General features: G+C 33.5%; 1 protein-coding gene across 11 annotated transcripts in view; it reads left to right on the top strand.

Annotated features, from left to right (window-relative positions):
• Positions 1-20601, top strand: part of p120ctn (adherens junction protein p120) — a 443159-nt gene that overhangs the window by 352718 nt on the left and 69840 nt on the right. For 9 of the 11 annotated variants that reach the window (XM_085808405.1, XM_085808404.1, XM_085808403.1 and 6 more), the window contains 3 exons: positions 2821-2892; positions 14926-15056; positions 16206-16247. In XM_085808405.1, the coding sequence (XP_085664531.1) occupies positions 2821-2892; positions 14926-15056; positions 16206-16247 (245 nt within the window). Of the gene's footprint in view, positions 1-2820; positions 2893-13176; positions 13819-14925; positions 15057-16205; positions 16248-20601 lie in introns of those variants that run through there. The other 2 variants (XM_085808408.1, XM_085808410.1) reach the window with 2 other exon arrangements.

The following is a 20601-nucleotide window of genomic DNA, read 5'->3' as shown; positions in this document are numbered from 1 at the left end:
ACCGTTACACGACGAAGGCATGCAGAAAGGAGGGAGAAAATATCCCTTTTAAAGACCGATTGGGAATCACCAAATCCTGGTGGTGAAAAATCATCATCCACCACCTTTTAGTTCGGGGACCACTATACAGTCATTAAGATCTTTAAGAAGTAGGAAACACGAAAAATAAGCAATGCCCTCGCTGGGACTCGAACCTGCACTTCTCGAATACGCGCCGAGTGTATTACCGTTACACCACGAAGGCATGCAGAAAGGAGGGAGACAATACCTTATAATCTTAGCGCCATTAGACTGTAATGATAAAGAAGTATCAAATTCTGTAATTAAATATACATGTCTAGTTCCATTTTTTAAGAGAAAAGCTTGTTGTCGCCTTTTTTAATACTCTGTGAATAAAATTTTCTGTACTAAATTCTTTACTAAATTAGTCGCACAAATTTCTAAATTTAATTATTGCGTCAGAAGAATGCATGAATTTCCATCAAAATTTTATTATAAAATTATAATCTGAACTCTTTCTCAGACAAAGTTTAGAGAATGCAAAAATTTTACCCCATGTCTTGCTGTCTTATATATTTTAGTAAACCATTCGTCTAGCTATACTTAAAAGATGATTAAAATCTGCGTTTTCCTTCTTAGTTAAAGGAAGGAAATCTGTTTTATCTTCAAATAAGCAAAGTTTGTTTGATGTATGATAACAAAATTACCTTTTTTTTTTCCTTATTTTTTTTATTCGCTTTTATTGTTTTGTAAGAAGATCCAAAATAGGACATCTGCGTATTATTTTTGTGTTTTCTCTAAAATTTTTTTAATTAATACCTAAAATGCTAATTTTGTAATTCTTCCTTTGAAGTGAGTAAAATTTTATCTATTCTTAGAAACTGTTGCATTCTGCAGTTTGGTTTACTTACTAAATTTAGTTGGATTTTTTTTTTTTTTTTTTTTTTTTTTTTTTTTTTTTTTTTTTGTGGTATATTGTGTAAAGGTTCAATTTTAACAGTAATTGCTTAATTGCATTTCTTTAATAATTAAATATATGAGCTTCCATTTCTCAGTTTAGTTTCTTTTAATTTCCATTTTGGGTAGCTGTTTATGTGATTACATTATGTGTATCTGTCTTATACATATTCCGTATTTACGCAGTAATCTTATTCTCTGTATCATTTTAAATTTCTACATAGATGCGATTCGCAAAATTATCTTTTTGGCCACAGACCGTGTAAATACGAGTAAAATCAATTCTAATTTAATTCTTCTAATAATGCTTCTAATTTAATTCTGGGTTCGATTTTAGCCGAACGATTGATTCTATTTTAGTTTTCGGAGACTTCTGTATCTTAAATTTAAATAGAAATCAGTTTCTTTAGTCTAAATGCGAGTTGTCCATGAATGTAAGCCCTCCAGGTCCTAGCAAAATTTCCCATACTTGTGTCATACTTAAAATAATGTCTAGAAAATAGCTTAAAAGGAAAGCAATGTTAGAATAAACAGCATGTGATTTATTTATATCATACATATGAAGATACCAAAGGAATAAACTAAAAACAGACTACGGCAGCATTTTATCGAAGTTAAAACGTTTTAAACTATGCGCATGGCTGGTGATTATTTGGATTACAACAAAGTACACGGTAACTATTTGCATAAGTGCAAGACTTTTAAAGCTCAGCCTTAGTGACTGCAGTGATAAAACTTTAGGAATAGCTGAATGATTTTGCAGCGCTATTTTCCTTTTTGACAGTGATATAGGAATTGTTTTAATGAAAAGAAGGGGGGGGGAAATTCTTAACTTAACCGGCTTATTCATTAAGGGGTGTTGGAACCCCAAAATCTTCAAAAAATTGTGATTTCGGATTTTTGCATTTTCAAATTCTCTACACTTTTATCTTTCTAAAAATACCATTATTTAATCTCTATGAAAGTTAGAACTGTAAAAAAAATCTAGTTTTAATTTGTCATTTACTGCTTTGATCAATGAGGATTTTTACATAGAAACGCGTTTTTCTCCAAACGTGATTTTTTTTATACTTGATGTACCTTTTCTCAGGAACTACTGCTCACAGGTATCTAAACTTTTTATGGCTTATTTATTAGATTTCCTTATATTTACTGAAATGAGCTTTTTGTAATAAACTTAGAAAAAACATTTTTTTAAAATTTTTTTGTGTGAGATAAGTGTTAAATTTTACTATGCCTAACAAAATATTCTGTAATTTACTCTAAAATTCAAAATGCTTCAAAAGCTCATTTCAGTATAATCAGATAGGTATACTTTAATTACAGAAAAAATTTCAAGCCTGTATCTACAGCAGATTTTGAGAAAAGGTACATCGAAAATGGCCAATTTAACATTGTCGGTATAGGGGTTTCTGATACCCCTTTTAACTAAGTATATAAGCCGAAAAGTTAAATAAAGGATTAAAGGTATTTAATGTAAAGCCCGTGTAAAAAAGTAAATAGAAATGCAAGATGCCATAAAACCCAACACAACAGAGGATCATTAATTGATTGGAAAGTTAAGTTCAGACTTCTATTCAGGTAACGTGTATTTTATAGTAATCTGCTAATGAAATGATTTTTGCGTCTTTTCAACTGTCTAGAATATATGCAACTTTGCTTATCTAGAAAAATCCTCAGTGTTATTTCCCGAAAATTAATGAATTGCTGGAACTTGCTTAAAATTTTATTTATTTTGTCGTTTTTATGTTCTACGTGCACAAAAAAAAAAAAAAAAAAAAAAAAAAAAAAAAATCATATATGGCATTTATACAGAATATGTCAAATTTTCACCATAATTGATTACATTTATTTCTTCCTGAGGAGGCTCAGTTCCAGCAGCTGACTCGGGAACTGGAGGCTGAGCGGCAGAGTGTGACGACCCAGCTGGAGAGGGTAAGATTCTCTTTAAATACTTTGTATTTTCTACCAACGTAAATTCAAATACTTTAAAGTTAGTAAGACTTTAACACTGTGTATTTTATTTCATTATTTGCTATGTATTTATGCTACATATTAAATATTGTATAATTTAAAGTCAATGCAAGTTAAATAGTTTAAATTAAACCTTAAATATTATCGTTCCGTTGGCTCCATAGAAGTGTAATATGCTTTTTGCTGTTATTCATTACACCTTGTAGATTATGTATTATTTTCGGTAACTATGCAAATGTCATGTCCTGGCAAAATAAATTTCGATCCTGCCTCAGAAAATGACGGGTAGGATCTGTAATGTAACTCCGCGTGTAACATGGTTAAGAGCCAGATTTCCTTAGAAACTTCTTCATATAGGCATTTCTTCCCTTAGGCGATAGCCTTCGCGTGTTTTGCCATTATCAATATGAGTCAACCATTGGTAAACTGAGTGATTTAAGGGCAACAAACGCACATTTTAATAAGTGATTATTTTGATTAATAATGTATTTGATTAATATAAGATGAAAAACATTTAATTGTTAGTATCTTCAACTGATAATTTTTATGAACATTTTCAGCTTGATTGATAAGAGGTATTTTTAACACTATATATCATTAGCATTATAGGGCACAGCTCCGATCCTCCTAGCCCGCACAAGCCGGCCGTATGATCAAAAAATGCGACTGACCAGAAAAAAAAAAAAAAAAAAAACATAAGAAAAATCAAATAAAGTCCAAAATCTGATTCTCAGTACCGAATTCTATCTTTGTTCGTATTTATAATTTTCATTATTGTCTCTGCAAAATCTTTCAAATTTGAATAGTTATCTTCCGTAAAATTCTTTCTATATTTCTGTCTTGCACTCCGGTTAAGCGTACATTCACCGATATCACGTAATTGGTAGAGGATATTTTCTTAATAATATTTACAAAAATTTTATATTAAAAAAAAACTTTTTAATGGTAACGGTTTGTCGTAAACCTATGATTCCAGTTTAAGAAATGAACTAAATAAGTTAGACTCTTTGATTAGGATAATTTGTGTCACGTGGTACCTTTTAGTCAAAATATAGAGAGACTATAGAAATTCCACTTAGTAAGTTTTCCTTTCTATTTCTAAAAATATTTACCCAGCAGCAGCCGAGTAGTAAAGTTGCTGAACACTGGTAGTTCGGTCGCGAAAGAGCTGGCTACATGCGCATTTTTGTGGTTTTCCCCCATGTGACGTGTATACGAGCCAGTTTCTCTTATAGAAGTCCTCCACGAAGACATCCCTCCCTTTAGGCGAGATAGCCCTCGAGTGCTTCGCCATAATCAAATAAACGAAACAAAAGCAAAAATATTTTAGAGTAAAATGGTCCTTAGTATGCGAAAGTAGTCCTGAAAAAAGATCATTTCCAGCCAATTGTCATATATATATAAAGAAGAAAGTATGTGTGTTTGTTCGCTAATAACTCGATCACTACTATGGTTATCGTCACCAAACTTTCTACAATTCTTTTCTGGGTCCTGGAAGAGGTCGACGTCCACTTTTTTCACATTAAAAATAAAAAATAAAAAAATAAAATCGGAGATATTAATATATATTATATAAACGCTTAAAACGCTAATTTTCGCCCTCATTTTCCCGAGTGGCAACAGTGCTGATATTAGGAACAATGGCCCCGTGCCATAGTTGCTGATATAATGACATAGAATTAATTCAGAAGTCAAACAACAAAAATCAGCGTTATATTTACAAAATTTTCACAGGACTAGTTTCGATGGTTTTACCGAACCACCATCTTCAGCTGCAAAACCGCAAATGAACAAGATAAATGGAAAAATGATAAGATAAGAAAGCCTGGACAAGAATAAGCAAGTGGCGCCATCTGTTGGCGAAACCAGAACTAAAACATAATTTCTCTAAAAGCCGAAGGCAAATTTGGATTGGAATTAGGATCGTTAACTAGAACAGAAAGATTTTTATGAATGTGAAATGCCTCTAGAAAATCCAGTTCTCCAATGGAAGATGTTTTTTGAATAATTTTAGCAGCAGAAAAATTGAAAGTGTGATTTTCGGACCAACAATGTTGAGCAACAGAAGACTTCTGCGTTTCCTTTTTTCTAACATATGCTTCATGTTCTTTGACGCGAAATTTTAAGGCTCTCTTAGTTTGGCCAATGTAAATTAAACCACACTGGCAAGGAATCCTATAAATACCCCAGGAATTCATATCCGGAATGGGGTCCTTGAGTATAGAAGTCCGAATTTTATTGATGGGAGAATAAACAACCCGAAAGTTAAATTTCTGCAAAATATGTGCAACTTTATAGCTAATTGATGGAAAGAAGGGAATGACAACAGAATTTTTATAATCTCCTAAAATAAGAGTATGGCTTTTAGTGTGTTGAGATGAGAATTTTTTAACTGCTTGATTAATAATGTTGGGTGAAAAGCCCCTGTCAATAGCTATTGCTTTTAAATAATTTAGTTCTTCATCAAGGGCTAGTTTGGAGGAGCAAACTTGAAGAGCACGGAAAACATAGGAATAAAATGAAGCTAACTTTTGTTTAGTCGGATGACATGATTTAAAGTGTGGTGGAAGGCAAACCGATGAAGGTTTACGGTAAACTGTAGTACTGAAGTTGGATGTGTTACGTGTGACCAGAATGTCGAGAAACGGAAGAGAATTGCAAGTCTCAAGTTCAAAAGTGAACTGAATAACAGGATCAGTAGAATTCATTGTTGAAAGAACTTTATTTAAATCATCTTTATTACCTTCAAACAGGGTAAAAGTATCGTCTACGTAGCGGAACCATGCTGGGAAGTTTAAAGTTTCAAACAATTTTGATTCATAATAATGCATGTAGATATCAGCCAGGATGGGACTGAGGGGGCTTCCCATGGCTAATCCCTCAGTTTGCTTGTAATATTTATTTTGGAAAACAAAATGTGTTTGTTTCAAACAGAGTTGAGTGAGAGAAATTAGCTCATCAATTTCGATGCAAGAGAAATGAAATTCGCGAAGTCTCGTTTTCAGACATCTTAATGCACCCTCCACTGGGACATTGGTGAATAATGATTTTACATCAAAAGAAACCATGAGTAAATTACTAGGAGAAATGTTTTTAACCTTTTTTACAAACTCTATTGAATTTTTTATGGTGTAAATGTTAGTGTCTAATAGAGTGGAAAATCTAGAAACTAAATATTTAGCTAATGGATACGAGGCAGTACCTAAATTTGATACAATAGGGCGGAAAGGAACACCACTTTTATGAATTTTGGGAAGAGCATATAATCTGGCACAATTCGCAACAGATGGGATAAGCGAATGTTTTAAGTTGCTTGAAATGATTTGCGAAGATTTGATCGCAGTTTTTATTTTGGACAAGTCCGAAGGTGAAGGATCTTTAGGGGTCGGATTATATGGTCCTTCGTTTAAGAGTTTAGTGACACCATCGATGTAAGTGTTCTTATCCATGACGACTATCTGGCCACCTTTGTCGGCCTTTGAAATGATAATATCCGGGTTACAATGAATTTCGCGCATTGTAGCTCTTTCTCTCGCAGTTAGATTTGGTTTCAAAGGTTTATTGTTGAATTTCACATTATGAGCGATAAGATGCCTAATCATTTCTTTCTGTGAATCTGAAACTTTACTGAACTTGAAAGCTTTTTCGATAGGAGCCAAAATCTTTGGAATCGAGGGTTTACAGGTTTGTGAGAAGTTAAAATTATATTTTAGAATTCTCTCTTGTTCTTCTGAAAGACTAACATTAGAAATATTAACTATTGGCTTGATGTTTACAATGGGAAGATTTTTTGAACTACTTGAACTGGAAGACTGTGAAAGAAGTTTTTCGAATTTAACTGCAAGGGTGTTTTTATGACGGTTAACTGCATTCTTGGTCTAGAACGGTTTGCCTTCCACCACACTTTAAATCATGTCATCCGACTAAACAAAAGTTAGCTTCATTTTATTCCTATGTTTTCCGTGCTCTTCAAGTTTGCTCCTCCAAACTAGCCCTTGATGAAGAACTAAATTATTTAAAAGCAATAGCTATTGACAGGGGCTTTTCCACCCAACATTATTAATCAAGCAGTTAAAAAATTCTCATCTCAACACACTAAAAGCCATACTCTTATTTTAGGAGATTATAAAAATTCTGTTGTCATTCCCTTCTTTCCATCAATTAGCTATAAAGTTGCACATATTTTGCAGAAATTTAACTTTTGGGTTGTTTATTCTCCCATCAATAAAATTCGGACTTCTATACTCAAGGACCCCATTCCGGATATGAATTCCTGGGGTATTTATAGGATTCCTTGCCAGTGTGGTTTAATTTACATTGGCCAAACTAAGAGAGCCTTAAAATTTCGCGTCAAAGAACATGAAGCATATGTTAGAAAAAAGGAAACGCAGAAGTCTTCTGTTGCTCAACATTGTTGGTCCGAAAATCACACTTTCAATTTTTCTGCTGCTAAAATTATTCAAAAAACATCTTCCATTGGAGAACTGGATTTTCTAGAGGCATTTCACATTCATAAAAATCTTTCTGTTCTAGTTAACGATCCTAATTCCAATCCAAATTTGCCTTTGGCTTTTAGAGAAATTATGTTTTAGTTCTGGTTTCGCCAACAGATGGCGCCACTTGCTTATTCTTGTCCAGGCTTTCTTATCTTATCATTTTTCCATTTATCTTGTTCATTTGCGGTTTTGCAGCTGAAGATGGTGGTTCGGTAAAACCATCGAAACTAGTCCTGTGAAAATTTTGTAAATATAACGCTGATTTTTGTTGTTTGACTTTTGAATTAGTATTTATTCGGCGTGTTATTGTCTTAATTACACATAGAATTAGTTTATTAGAATCTGTCAGTTAATTTTGTTACATCAAAGATCAATAATTAAAGAAGTATTACAGCGGTATCGTTCTCTTTGTTGTTAGGTAGGGATTTTTCTATCGAAACTTTTATGTGGGTTCCATATCGCTGAAAATAATGATGTATTTGTTTTTATTTCTGCTGGGCAAAATGGCAATTCCGTATGTTATATGAGTATATATACCGTATGATTATATATGGGTATATATTACCGTATTATGTAGTCAGTTGTTGTATATGCATTGAATATTACTTTGTTTCATCGGAGGCGTCCGCTAGTTTCATTAATGTTGCAAAGATTGCATTATATTTATTATGTTTTTAAAGATTACCTTGAATTATATTTCATAAATTTTACAAAGATTGCATTATGTTTATTATATCTATAAAGATTACTTTGAATTAATATGCGTGAAAGCGTCGGGGGGACACATTACTCAAGTGAAAAGAAAAAAAAAATTATTACTACTCAATTTAGCAGTTTCTGTTTTACTACTGCTCAATTGGCAGTAATATCTGACGATATGAAAAAATTCATAAGCTAAACGGGACATCTATATTCATCAGGAGTTCTATATAGTACTTCAGTTTAAATCTAACTAATTGGCTTAAACTCAACTTATCAGTTTGGCGTCATAATTCTTACTTGAGTAAAAGATGAAACACCTTCGCATTTTTTAATTATTCTTGCCTGATCGGTGTTGGCTTGTTCCCCTTGAAAAGTCAACTAATTTCCGATCAATGACAGTAATTATTTGGTTTGTTGAATAATTTTTATTTTCTCTTAATTTTTCATTTTAAAAGTTTCTATATTGTCCAGACGGTATAGTGCTTAGGGGAGCCTACTACGGTATCGAAAGGTCCGGGTTAGAATCCCGGAGAAGGCATGGATGTTTGTAAATATATAGTTTCGCCGCGGCATGGCGGCACTTTAAATACGCGGTAAGCCGAAAGTGTGGATTGGTGGAGGATTTTTCTACAGTCAATCAGCCAATAGTGCAAGATGGAATTTTTAAATGCTGGCTTGTTAAAAGTGGAATTCGGTTCCAAAACATATTGCTGTAAAATTATAGTAATAAGAAAACTAACCCTATGCTGTTTATAGTGATTTTCAGAATATTGTTCAAAAACGTAACATATTTTCTTTATTTATTTACAGTTTTTTTATTGATTGATTTATTTACTGTCATCAAATGGCCAGACACCTTACATTGTATCTAGGGGCGCACGTCTTCCTCAAGTTAAAAAATTATGTTGGCACGTCTCCGAATCCAACAGCTGAATACGAAACCTAAACTGATAATGGACCTTTTTGCTTCATTAAAAATCATTTATTACATTTTAAATAGCTATTTTTCTTTGATTTTCGAACATAGACTTTTCTTTTTCCTTTACATAATTTTATTAAACATGTTTAATTTAGTATTTTTGAGAGTAGTTCACCTGAAAGTTGCGCAAAACGATTTAGAGTTGTTCAATGCTGAACTTCAACCATTGTTTTGTATCATTCTTCAACGTGAATGGCTCATTTAAGTGCGAACGATAAAGCGCTTTGTACTCGGTATTTCTCATGTTGAGAACGGTGGCTCGATTTTTGGCTTTGACCTTGCTGTAGTCAGGCCTCATTAAAAACCGGATTTTTTTTTTTTTTTTTTTTTTTTTTTTTTTAACCAGATGTGAATTGAAGTTGTATGACATTTTAGAGGCGTCTGACACTTGTTTGTTGATTTTATCTCTGTTTCGGACATACTCTTCAGCGTTTCTGTCAGTTGAGAGGTTATCGCTTGTTTAAGGAAATACGTAATATGCTGTGAGGAGCTGTTTTTATCTAATTTAAATTAGAATTTTAATGTATTCCTTTGATATATATGTATGTGTACATGTGCATGTGCATGACGACCCCAAAGCCGGTGCAGAATTAAGGCGTGACAAAACTTTTAGAATTTAGAGATGCACCTGTCATCAGAATTTAGGAGACTACACTGGGCGACAAAATAACAAGGTACGTCCCCGTATGTATATATCGAATGTATGTGCGGCCCACCAGCGGCCGAGCGGTAAAGACGCTGAACACTGGTAGTTCGGTCTGAGGTTCGAATCCCGCGAACGGGCTGGCTGCATGGGCGTTTTCGTGGTTTTCCCCATGTGTAACGTGTATACGAGCCAGTTTCCCTTAGAAAGTCCTCCACGAAAGGCATCCCTCCCTTTAGGCAGATAGCCCTCGTGTGCTTTGCCATAATTAAATACATCATCAACATCGAATGTATGTGCATATGGGAATATATTAAATGATGTTAAAAACTGTATAAAAAAAAAAGGTTGCTAATGATCAGTGAAGAGTTAAACTTACGAATACAAAAAAATTGTGTGCCTAATACATAAAAAGTAAAATTTAAAAAAAAAAAAAAAAAAAAAAATCTAATCAGTAGATGACAATTATTGTGAGGAAATTCCCAAAGTAAAATGATACCCATTAAATTTGGAAACAAAGAAATTGGCAGCATATTGTAGAAGGAATGGGAAATAATAAACCTTCCATATAGAAGTAAAAAGTAAGCCTCAAAAATAATAATTAGTAAATAAATATATAAATAAAAACAAATCTGGATTAAAAATTACCTTGCAGAAGCATCAAAAATGACCTCTCAAGGATCCAAAAGGAATAACATAAAGTAGTCCCAAAAGTAAGTTCACAATTCCGGCATGTGCAGTGAATACAATCATAAAAGGGTAATTGGTTTCCATACTTTTATCGTCATGAAAAAAATTATACATGAAATTAGAGTAATGTTATGAGCTTGACTGCAAAAACTAATGCGATACCTGCATATATGCTCTTTGGCCTATGGTGAATCATAGAAATAACGAAAACAGCGAAGATTCAAAATACGCTTTTGTTACGCAAACAGGAAGTGTACTGTGTGTCATTCATCTGCAGCAGTGCAGAATTGTTTATTATCTCCTTGTTCGGGTGGACAGGTATCGGTACAGTAGTGCTTCCTTAACAATGAAGAATACATTTTAAGAATTATCGTTAAAACTGAACCTTTTATTAAATGTTATATACAGGGTGCTCATAAGAACGCTTCACTAATATATGAACCCCTAGCAGCCTATCCACTCAACCAGTCGAAATTAAATTTCAGTGTGAAGATTTGAAACAAAAGAGTTCTCACGGTTACAGTTACAGTAAACAAATTTCGAAATTTTAGAATGGCAACACCATATTTTTCCCCGCGCAAACTAATCAGCGCATTGAAAAAACATAAGTGGCGTTGAAACGATACAGATAGGACGAAAATCGTCGGCGTAAAACGTTTGCAAAAAGAGCATTGTAAAATACTAGTGACAACACAGACAGAAGGTATTTCCTATGGACTTCACCGAACCACAAGAGATTTATGAACTCACAGGTGTTCGAAAATCTTCAAATGTCAATGGGATAGCGAAAGCATCGCGGGAACCCAAGAGAGCGTCGGTATCGCGCCTGAACCGAAGGTACACCGGCGCACATTTCATAATTTACAGGGATAGACAGTAGAAGCACCAATCACAGGGGGGTTGGAGGTTATACAACAATGTTGCAGAATTACGTAATTCCAGAACTGCAGCAGCGAAATGTCGTTAATGACATTGGTAGGATGCAAGATGGTTCTCCTCCACACGTCGTTACATGTGCTCGGCAAGTGCGCTGCCACAGCACTTTGGAGATGGTTATCTCCCGTAACTTTGCACGTGACTACCGCGATCCCCTGACCTCATTCCGATGGATTTCTGGTTCTGGGAATCAAAAGCCGTGCACATCAATTCCACGAGATTTGTCAGAATTGAATGATGCGATAAAACCTGATGTTATACAGATTCCTCCTGCAGTATTACGGTTGTCATTGTTGGCAACAATCTCCCGTATGCAGTGCGGTATCACGGGCTTACGCGGGCACGTTGAAAACATGTAACTCCAGTAAAATGTTTTCTCCCTCTCCTGTGCTGTCACTGATCCTGTACAATGCTTTTCTTTGCAAATGTTTTACACTGGCAATTTTCGTCATATGTGTATCGTTCCAATTCCATTTATTTATGGTTTTTCATTGCGCAGATCAGTTATCACAATGGGTTATCACAACAGTTATGGGGGGGGGGGTTGGAGGTGGGTATTGCCATTCAAAAATTTTCAAAAAAAATTCACTGTAACCGTAACCGTAAGAGCGCTATTGTTTTAAATGATCACAATCTCGAGCGTATAAGTTCAAATAACAATATCTGAAATTTCATTTCGATTGGTTGAGCGACTAGGCCGTTAGGGGTCATATATCAGGGAAGTTTCTTTATGACCACCCTTTACATGTAGCATATCTAAATATTCTGTAGTTTAAAAGATAAACGCACATATAAGACATTACATAAAGTAGTAATAAAATACATCGTGTACTAGATTAGTATATTATGTTATATATTGTAGAATTAAAGAAAGAAGTGCAAAGTACATTTAAATGTATAGTGCATGTTTTCTCTCTTTTCTATATGTGAAAGTAAATTTAGTGAAATCGACTCCAACATTTTAGCCTAATCGTCAAAAGATGACAGATTGCCGTTTGAAGTGTATATTCATTATGTTTTCCTAACTCGTGCGGGAACAAAGAAAGGTGAATCAAATGCACTCTGGCTATCAATATTCATTAATCTCCTATCTTGCTGGAGAGCTAAAAAATGTTTTCATGTCTATAAGATGATTTGTAACATGAAAACATGCATGTAAGGTACCATAGTATCATTTTCATTCCTGTGTATTGTAACAACACCGTAAAGCAAGGATGCGAATGCTGTGAGAAAGCAGTATTAAACGAAATGAATTACACATTAATAGATAAAACAGTAAATAATGAATAATTAAAATTAATTTGCCTTGAAATTAATATGATAATTTATCGCAAGCCGCATACATGTGTTTACTGTGAAAAGAAAGAGAAAGAATGTCTTAGAATAAAAAAAAAAAAAGTGTGATAAATTAAGTAGTGATAAATAATTACACAAATTTATGTAACAAAATGAAAATTTCGTAACTTTTCTAACCCATACAAACTGTGTCGTAATCCGCTGGTTCGACTGCGACCAACACTGCAAACCACCAAAGAGCTGAAGAATATTGTACCCCAAAAATACACCTATAGGGCGTGCTTCTTCCTTTTAACTGCTTTCCTCATTTTTTAAATGTAAACAAGAAGTTTAAAAAAAGTATGTGACGGAGATTTTGTGTGTCATTAATTTTTGGAAAATCGAAATGTTTCGTACTTTTGCCATATATAGGGGGAGGGAAGTGAGAGTGAGTGATGCAAGTCGTTTGTATTTCTCTCTTGCGCCTCTAGATGACGCCACGTGTGCTAGTTTGACCTATTAGAGCACCAATGTGTGTAAACGATGGATACTGAAAGCTTACTGGAGAGTCGCCGAATTTTAACTTTGAAATTGTTTCTATTACTTTCGCATCTGAAGATATTCAGATTAGTGAAGTTCGTAATAATGCCAACTGGAAATAACTTATGAGTCAAAAATGTTGCTGAAGGCTGTCAAATGTACTCTTGGACGATAGTGTAAAATGGCGGCGTGTTCAAGAAGTGACCGCAAGGGCTGTGGCTGTGTTTGTTATTTTACCTATCTAAAGTAGCGTGGATGATTTTTGCGCAATACCTTAAGCCCAATGTGCATTGAAAATTTTATATGCATGAATTAAATTATGATAAAACTGGAGTGTTATCAAGTTTATACGTAAAGGGAATCTCTTTTTTTTTTTTCATTTGTTGCTGTCAGTTTCATCGCCACCTGTACGATGGTCAGAATTGTAGTATATCAACTTTACAACCGCTGTTTCTTTAGCGTGCTTGTGGAAACATGAATAAGGAAATTGACAAGCTCCATTAATCAGATGTGCTTAGAAAAATTTGTTTATCTAAAACAATAACTTTTATTATTAACGTCTCAGAACCTCATGTTGAAACACTACAGCTGATAGCATCGGTTGAAAGTGGCAGTAAAAATACAAGGTCTGTATTGTATTTTCAACGTCCCTGCGTTTTCATTGTAATCTTTTGATTGGTGTAGTAACATTAAATGCCTCTAAATATTAAAAATGTGTGTAAGAGGTTTAATTTCTTGAAGCTTTTCCATTGCTATTCTAGGGGGCTTGCTACTAATCTTACTATATTAATACTATACAAAAAGCTTATTAAAGGTGGGCTGAAAATAATCTTAAATATTTAAACCAATAAACTTATATTTTGGTGTTTATGTGCTTATAGTGAACCTTATTGCAATTTCTGCGATCTGATGCTTTTTTAGATATGTAATATCACAATTTCTCCCAAGGGTGAATATCAGTTTTAAAAACTAAAATTTTGAAGTTCTCATTTAGTCAAATGAAGAAAGTGCTTCTTCGTATTCCTTTTGTTTGTACTAGAATCAAACCTGACTTGTATTGAATCAAATTAATTGGAGTATTCAATTTAGCAGTAAAATAAATGCTAAGATTTCAGATTAGTTGTGTTTAATTTGTGTAATGAGGAGCAGTGATATTTATTTTCACTTCTTTTACTGATAATGAGGATTCATTGCACTTACCAGATTACTAAAGCTTGCTTTTGTTTTTCTAGAATATTAGAAACTAAATAAGCTATGTTCTATGTTCTGTAGAGAAATGCATTTGAGAAGTTAATGAAATATTCATATTACTTATTTAGGTTCCTTCAAATTAAAAACTCAATCAGATATTTATATGTATGTTTAGTGTAATCATTGAATATAAATTAAAATCGAATTGTTTATAATCTGTTTTCTGAATTTAATTTTTTAAGTAAATTCAGTTTTATCAGTTAGGTTGAGTATGAATGTTTAAAAGTGGTTTGGCACCAGAGCCGGATTTACGTATAAGCTACACAAACTATAGCTTAGGGCTCCCAAAAAAAATTAAAATATAGTATAAATGGTATTGCAATGTATTATAACAGACTTATAAAGTGCTCCATATCTCAAATAGCTTAGGGCCTTATCAAGTCTAAATCTGGCTCTGTTTGGTATTGAAATAAATGATTTTGTAATGTTTTGTTAGTTATTTTAATACTTACTGCAAGTAATATAAATATATTTTCTATCAGTATAAGATAAGAGATCCTGAAGACGGAAGTGCGACCTATACTGAAAATCCTTACATTTGGCGACCAACTCAGATTAATACAGTTATTCCTGAAGATACAGAATTTGAACCTAAAATGTCAGAACCGCACCTGTGAGTATTATATTAACCAGCAATTTATTAATGTAAAAATATCAAATTCTCTATATATGCTTTTTTGAGTAATTTTAAAGTGTAATAGCGAGTTCCTTGTGATGGTTTATTATGTTACTCAGGAGTGTTTTCAAAAACACTTTTTATTGCACTTTAACCTCTCTAAAGTGCATGTTGTAAACTTGTAGCTGTCTTTAGCATACTGTTTTAAAAACACTTTTTATTGCACTTTAACCTCTCTAAAGTGCATGTTGTAAACTTGTAGCTGTCCTTCAGCATGCTGTTTTTAAGTGTTATTATAAACTTGGATATTTTTATGATTTATTATTCCCTTTTCATTCTAGCTGTTTTACAGTTATATTTTTTCAAAACTGCTTTCCCTTGATTCTGCTGTTTTTTATTTATAAACATTTTCTTTTATCCTTATTGCTTTTTGTTAGCTATTAATGGCAGGAGAAGGAAACTTTTTTGTTGCTTTTTTTGCTGTATATTTTGTTAAACTCTACATTAAAACCATTCTATTTTGGATGTTTTTTCTCCTCCAAGTGTCTGCAGCTTCATTTGTAAATATCAACAGAGTTGTTTATTGCCTTTTTTAGTGAGAAAGGTAATATATGTTGCGATTTTATTTTAAAATTTTGTTTTATCTATTATAAATTTGTTAATTTAATTCATGCAGTAGAAGTTTATCTAATAGTCATTTCTACAGAAACCTTGCATAAAAGGCAACTCTGTTGATTAACTGTGTCCAGTATGCTATCCTAAATCCAAATCCTCCACTAGCTACTAGTCCCTTAACCCATGCTGCTTCTCCTTTCCCAGCATCATTAGCCGTACCACAGAATCAACCAAGGAACAGCAATTTCAGCATACTGAGCAGATTGAGACAGTGCTCAGGTTTGTACAAATACTCGGATGATTTTCATGTTGAATGATGCATGAATACTGTTTTTTTTTTTTTTTTTTTTTTTTTTTTTTGTGTGTGTCTTTTAAATTTAATTTTGCATGGATTTAAATTAAACAAAACATGTAAATGTGGTCCAGAATTTTATTTTTGGTTGGTGATATTTTTTATGATCTCTAGCTTAATTTGGACTTCACAAATATTTGTATTTGATTGAAATTTAATATGCGGTACTTTGTTATTAGGCATTACTATCCAGATCATGGGTCATCTCTTCCTGATTATTTGTAAGTACATTAATATATTATGTTAAAAATCATGTTGAGTATAAATGAGTGTATGCACTATGAATTTACTATTTTGCTCTTAATGTTTATGATCATAGGTTTGATTCTCTTTTGAAAGGTAACTGATATTGACACAAATATTTTCTTTATTGAGTAATATCTTTATTAAATTGAATTGTAATGTCAAGGAGGGTATTTTATGATTCTTTTTAAATACTTTTTTGTAGTTATAGTGGATGATAATTAAGCTGATTTTTATCTATTTGTACTAGTTTATTTTTGTTTCTTGAAATGTGCTATTTGAAATATTCAAAAGTTTTTCAATTATAAAATGAAAAGTGTAAAAGAATGCTAGTGAATTTCAGAGAAAATTAATGAAGATAAAATTTTTGATGCGCAATTTGTGGTATTTAGGAAAAACTTCAAATCTTGACGTTGTAGGCGGGAGACATTAATTTAACTGAGTTAGTTCTTCAGTGCTTTTCATTGCTGCATATTCTCTTTCCTCCTCCCTCTACATAGAATATAACAAATTATATCATGTTTACAGATCACAATTTTATTTTGTTAGTATTACTTCTACAGTACATGAATGTTTTGAAGCACGAGCGAAAAGAAATTGCTGCTGTCTATTACGGTATTTTACTTTTAAATGTTTCTTCCTAATTGTCTCATTTTGCAACTACAGTTAATATGAATATGATTCATTTTTCTGTCCTGCTAGGAACACATGCACACATTAATTATTAAGTGATTGCTTTTTCAAAGGCTTGCAGTGTTTCTTGGAAATGTTTGCAAATGAAGTGTTTAAGAATGAATTTCTTCCATGTTCTCTCTTTTCACATACAGTATGAAGTTATTCGCTTACCTTCTTTTGCGTTTATGTACATCTTATGCTGTCAACTTAATGTATTAACATTTGGTTTTGCAGATGAAATATGATTTTAGAATTAAAATTTGATATACTCTTGAGTAAAAAGTCTTTTCAGTTATACTGAAATATTTTAATTTTTAACCAGCATAAAGCATTTGTGAGCTTATGTAAAAAACTCTGTAATCAGGCATTGACAAAATCTTTCAGAAAAATTTGTTGCAGTTGATATCCTTAAATCATCTGAGAAATATCTCATATTGGTACTTCATTAAAAATTGCAAAGTTTTTAAAATAAACTTTCAATTTTTGATGAAATTGATGTAATTATATAGGATTTAAGGGAGGATTTTACTATATCTGGCACCCTCCCTCTAAAAACCAAAAATAGCAAAATTGTGATACAGTGTTTCACGAAAAATGCTTTTGGATGATCTAAAAAAAGTTTTAAGTATTTGGTGTCCTGTACTTTTCCCCCATCTCCTTTTCATCTTAGCATTGCTACTGTTTAAATCTGAACAGTATTCTTTGCTTACAAAGTTTAATCTCTGATATTGTAAAAGGAAGGTTCTGCCAAAAAGAGATTTATCAGTTCTTATTGGAAATCATTCCAGTGTCTACAGCTTCAAAATATAAGGAAAGAAAATATGTAAGAGTGGCTATGACAAGATTGTGTGTAAAAGCTGTCTAATTTTATCAGACTAAGGCCTGTATCTCTGCTGACTGAAAAGAAGCTAGAGGAATACCCTGATGAAAATGGAAATAGAGTTGAGGAAAGATAAGCATTTGAAATGTATAAACAAGAACAGATTTTCAAATTTTTTTTTAAAGTGAGACATTAACAAATTAAGTTTAATAATGTCAAAGCTTTTCCCAATATTCTTGTTACTTTCCAAAAGGCTTTTAACCTAATTCACCAGAAAAGAAGTACAGAAGACTTTTGAAAACAGAAGCTGGTAATCTGTACAAGTTTTATTATCATTTTAACAATATGCCAATCCTTTGAAATGATAAGTTTTTATGATATACATAGCCATTTTTAGATTATACAGGGTGTTTCATAGATCATGGGACAAACTTGGAGGGGTGGTGGAGCATACTAAAACATGCATTTTTTTATGAGAATGTAGGGTCTAAAGTGATGGGTTAAGGCAGGAATGCAAAAAAAACGACATGAGAGGAAAATGTGTTTATGTACAAAATCAACACAAAGTGCTTCTTTGTAGCAATACAGTATTCACAATAAGTGTTCAAAATTGCGACCACCAGCAATAATACATGCTTGGTAACATCGCAGAAGGGATTGACGAACATTTAAAAAAGCGACAGGCATTTCACGTACCCTTGCAGCCGCAGTGGATAGTCGTGCAACGAGGTCTTCCAGTGAGTCAACGAGAGTCTCGTAAATGATGCTCTTCAGATGGCCCCATAAAAAAATCCACGCTGGATAAATCTGGCGAACGGGGGTCCGCCATGCCCAATCCATTGGCCTAGAAATTTCCCATCCAAGTAATTGCGGACCCGCACGTGGTTATGGGCTGGTGCATCATTATGCTGGAATTCCGGTAGCACCTCTTGTAGAAAAATATGATAACATAAGCCATTTGTACGTGCAGGTAAGAGGTATGGGCCAATAAGGTAGTCGTTAACAATACCCGCCCATACATTCATGGAGAAGCGGGTTTGGAATGCATGTGGACGTGTGCCATGTGGATTATGAGTTGCCCACATATGCATGTTGTGGCTATTGAAGATGCCGTCCTGTGAGAAAGTTGTCGTGTCTGTGAATAGCACATCTGATGGGAAATCCACCTGCGCCGCACACTGCTGCAAGAACCAATTACAGAAATGAACTCGAAGAGGGTAATCTGTCTCTTGCAAGGCTTGGACTCTCTGCAAATGGTATGGGTGCAAACCATTTTCATGCAATACTCTCCAAACGGTGGAATGACTCAGCTGCAGATGACGTGCAATAGCTCTTGTACTTATCTGAGGTGATTCATGCACAATGTTCAAGATGGATTCTTCAATGCGATGTTGTCGTGCACTTCTTCCACTCCTAGTGTCAGAGGTAGCTTCAAATGACCCGTTTTCACACAGACCCCGATGCAACCTCTCGAACATTGTGTGCTTAGGCATACGCCTGTTCGGAAGCTGTTCCTGCTACAACCCTAGTGCTGCTCTGCTTAGCAGCACCATACATGAGATGCATGTCAGGTTTTTCCATTTGCGTAAACTCGCTCATCATGCTTGACATAAGAGTTGCGAATGTGATGCATTGGATCGTGGTTTGTCCGGCTCGCTACCGCCCTCAGCCGCTGCATTGCCAGCCAGTCACAGCTGTAGCTCCTATTACTGTTAGTGTTCCCTTTTTTGAACATTTATTGTGAATACTGTATTGCTAAGAAGCACTTTGCGTGGATTTTCTACATAACACATTTTCCTCTCGTGTCCTTTTTTTTTTTTTTTTTTTTTTTTTTTGCGTTCCTGCCTTAACCTGTCACTTTAAACCCTACATTCCTATACAAAAAATGCATGTTTTGGTATGCTCCGCCACCCCTCCAAGTTTGTCCCATGATCTATGAAACACCCTGTATATATATTCTGCTTATTTGGACATTAGTAAAAATGGATAATTTAGAATTTTGTGTATAGTAATTTGTGAATTTCTGTGTTTTTATTAAGTAGTTTATTTGATACTATTATGAAAGTTGTTTTGTTTGTGTAAGATTAAATGTTTTATTTTTTAGAGGTATCTTGTCAGTTATTTTTCAGCACTGGTTCTAAATATTTATATCCCTGTTGAAACCTAGAACAAAATAATTTAATAATAAAACCTAGTTGTCTTTAATTTATGTCAGAATTAGCATTTTTTGGGACACCAAGTTAAATCATAAACTGGTATCTTAAAATAAACCAAAGGGAAACTATTCAGTTTTAAACTGTGCCATCAGATTTAGTAACATGTTTAACAATTAAATCTTATTGCATATTTAAGATACCAGAAGTAAATTTAATGAACAAAATTATCATTTTGAGATTGTTCTTCACGAGTTAATTTTTTTGGTATGTGGGAGTTATTTGGAACTTTCTCGATAATTTGGCAGTGATCACTGGATACTTTATTTACTATAGAGTAGCTCTGGTGACAGCCTAGCCGATTTGTTTCTTTACTTCTGGTAGGTTTACTTTACAGCATACCTTCAATGTGGGGAGGTTCATTGAGCTGAGTAACTTCATCATACTAGAATTTTGAGCTTATCATCTATGGTCTTCATATTTTATCTTTGGGGCTGTTGAGCTCTGGTGGACATTATTTATTTTTGAATTTCAAACGAGAGGTTAACCTCATGGTAGCAATAAGAAAGCTGATGCTTATTGACAACTTTTAATATTAGACTCCTGCTTTGAGTTAAGCCACAATTGCCATTTATCCCTTTACTTTTGTAAAAGCATTAAATTTTATTAAAATTAATGTACTTT

The sequence above is a fragment of the Stegodyphus dumicola genome, chromosome X1 (assembly GCF_044657685.1).
Source record: "Stegodyphus dumicola isolate Sdum_Otavi_A_Nest chromosome X1, ASM4465768v1".
NCBI lineage: Eukaryota > Metazoa > Arthropoda > Arachnida > Araneae > Eresidae > Stegodyphus > Stegodyphus dumicola.
This window is presented reverse-complemented; position numbering and strand designations above follow the sequence as displayed.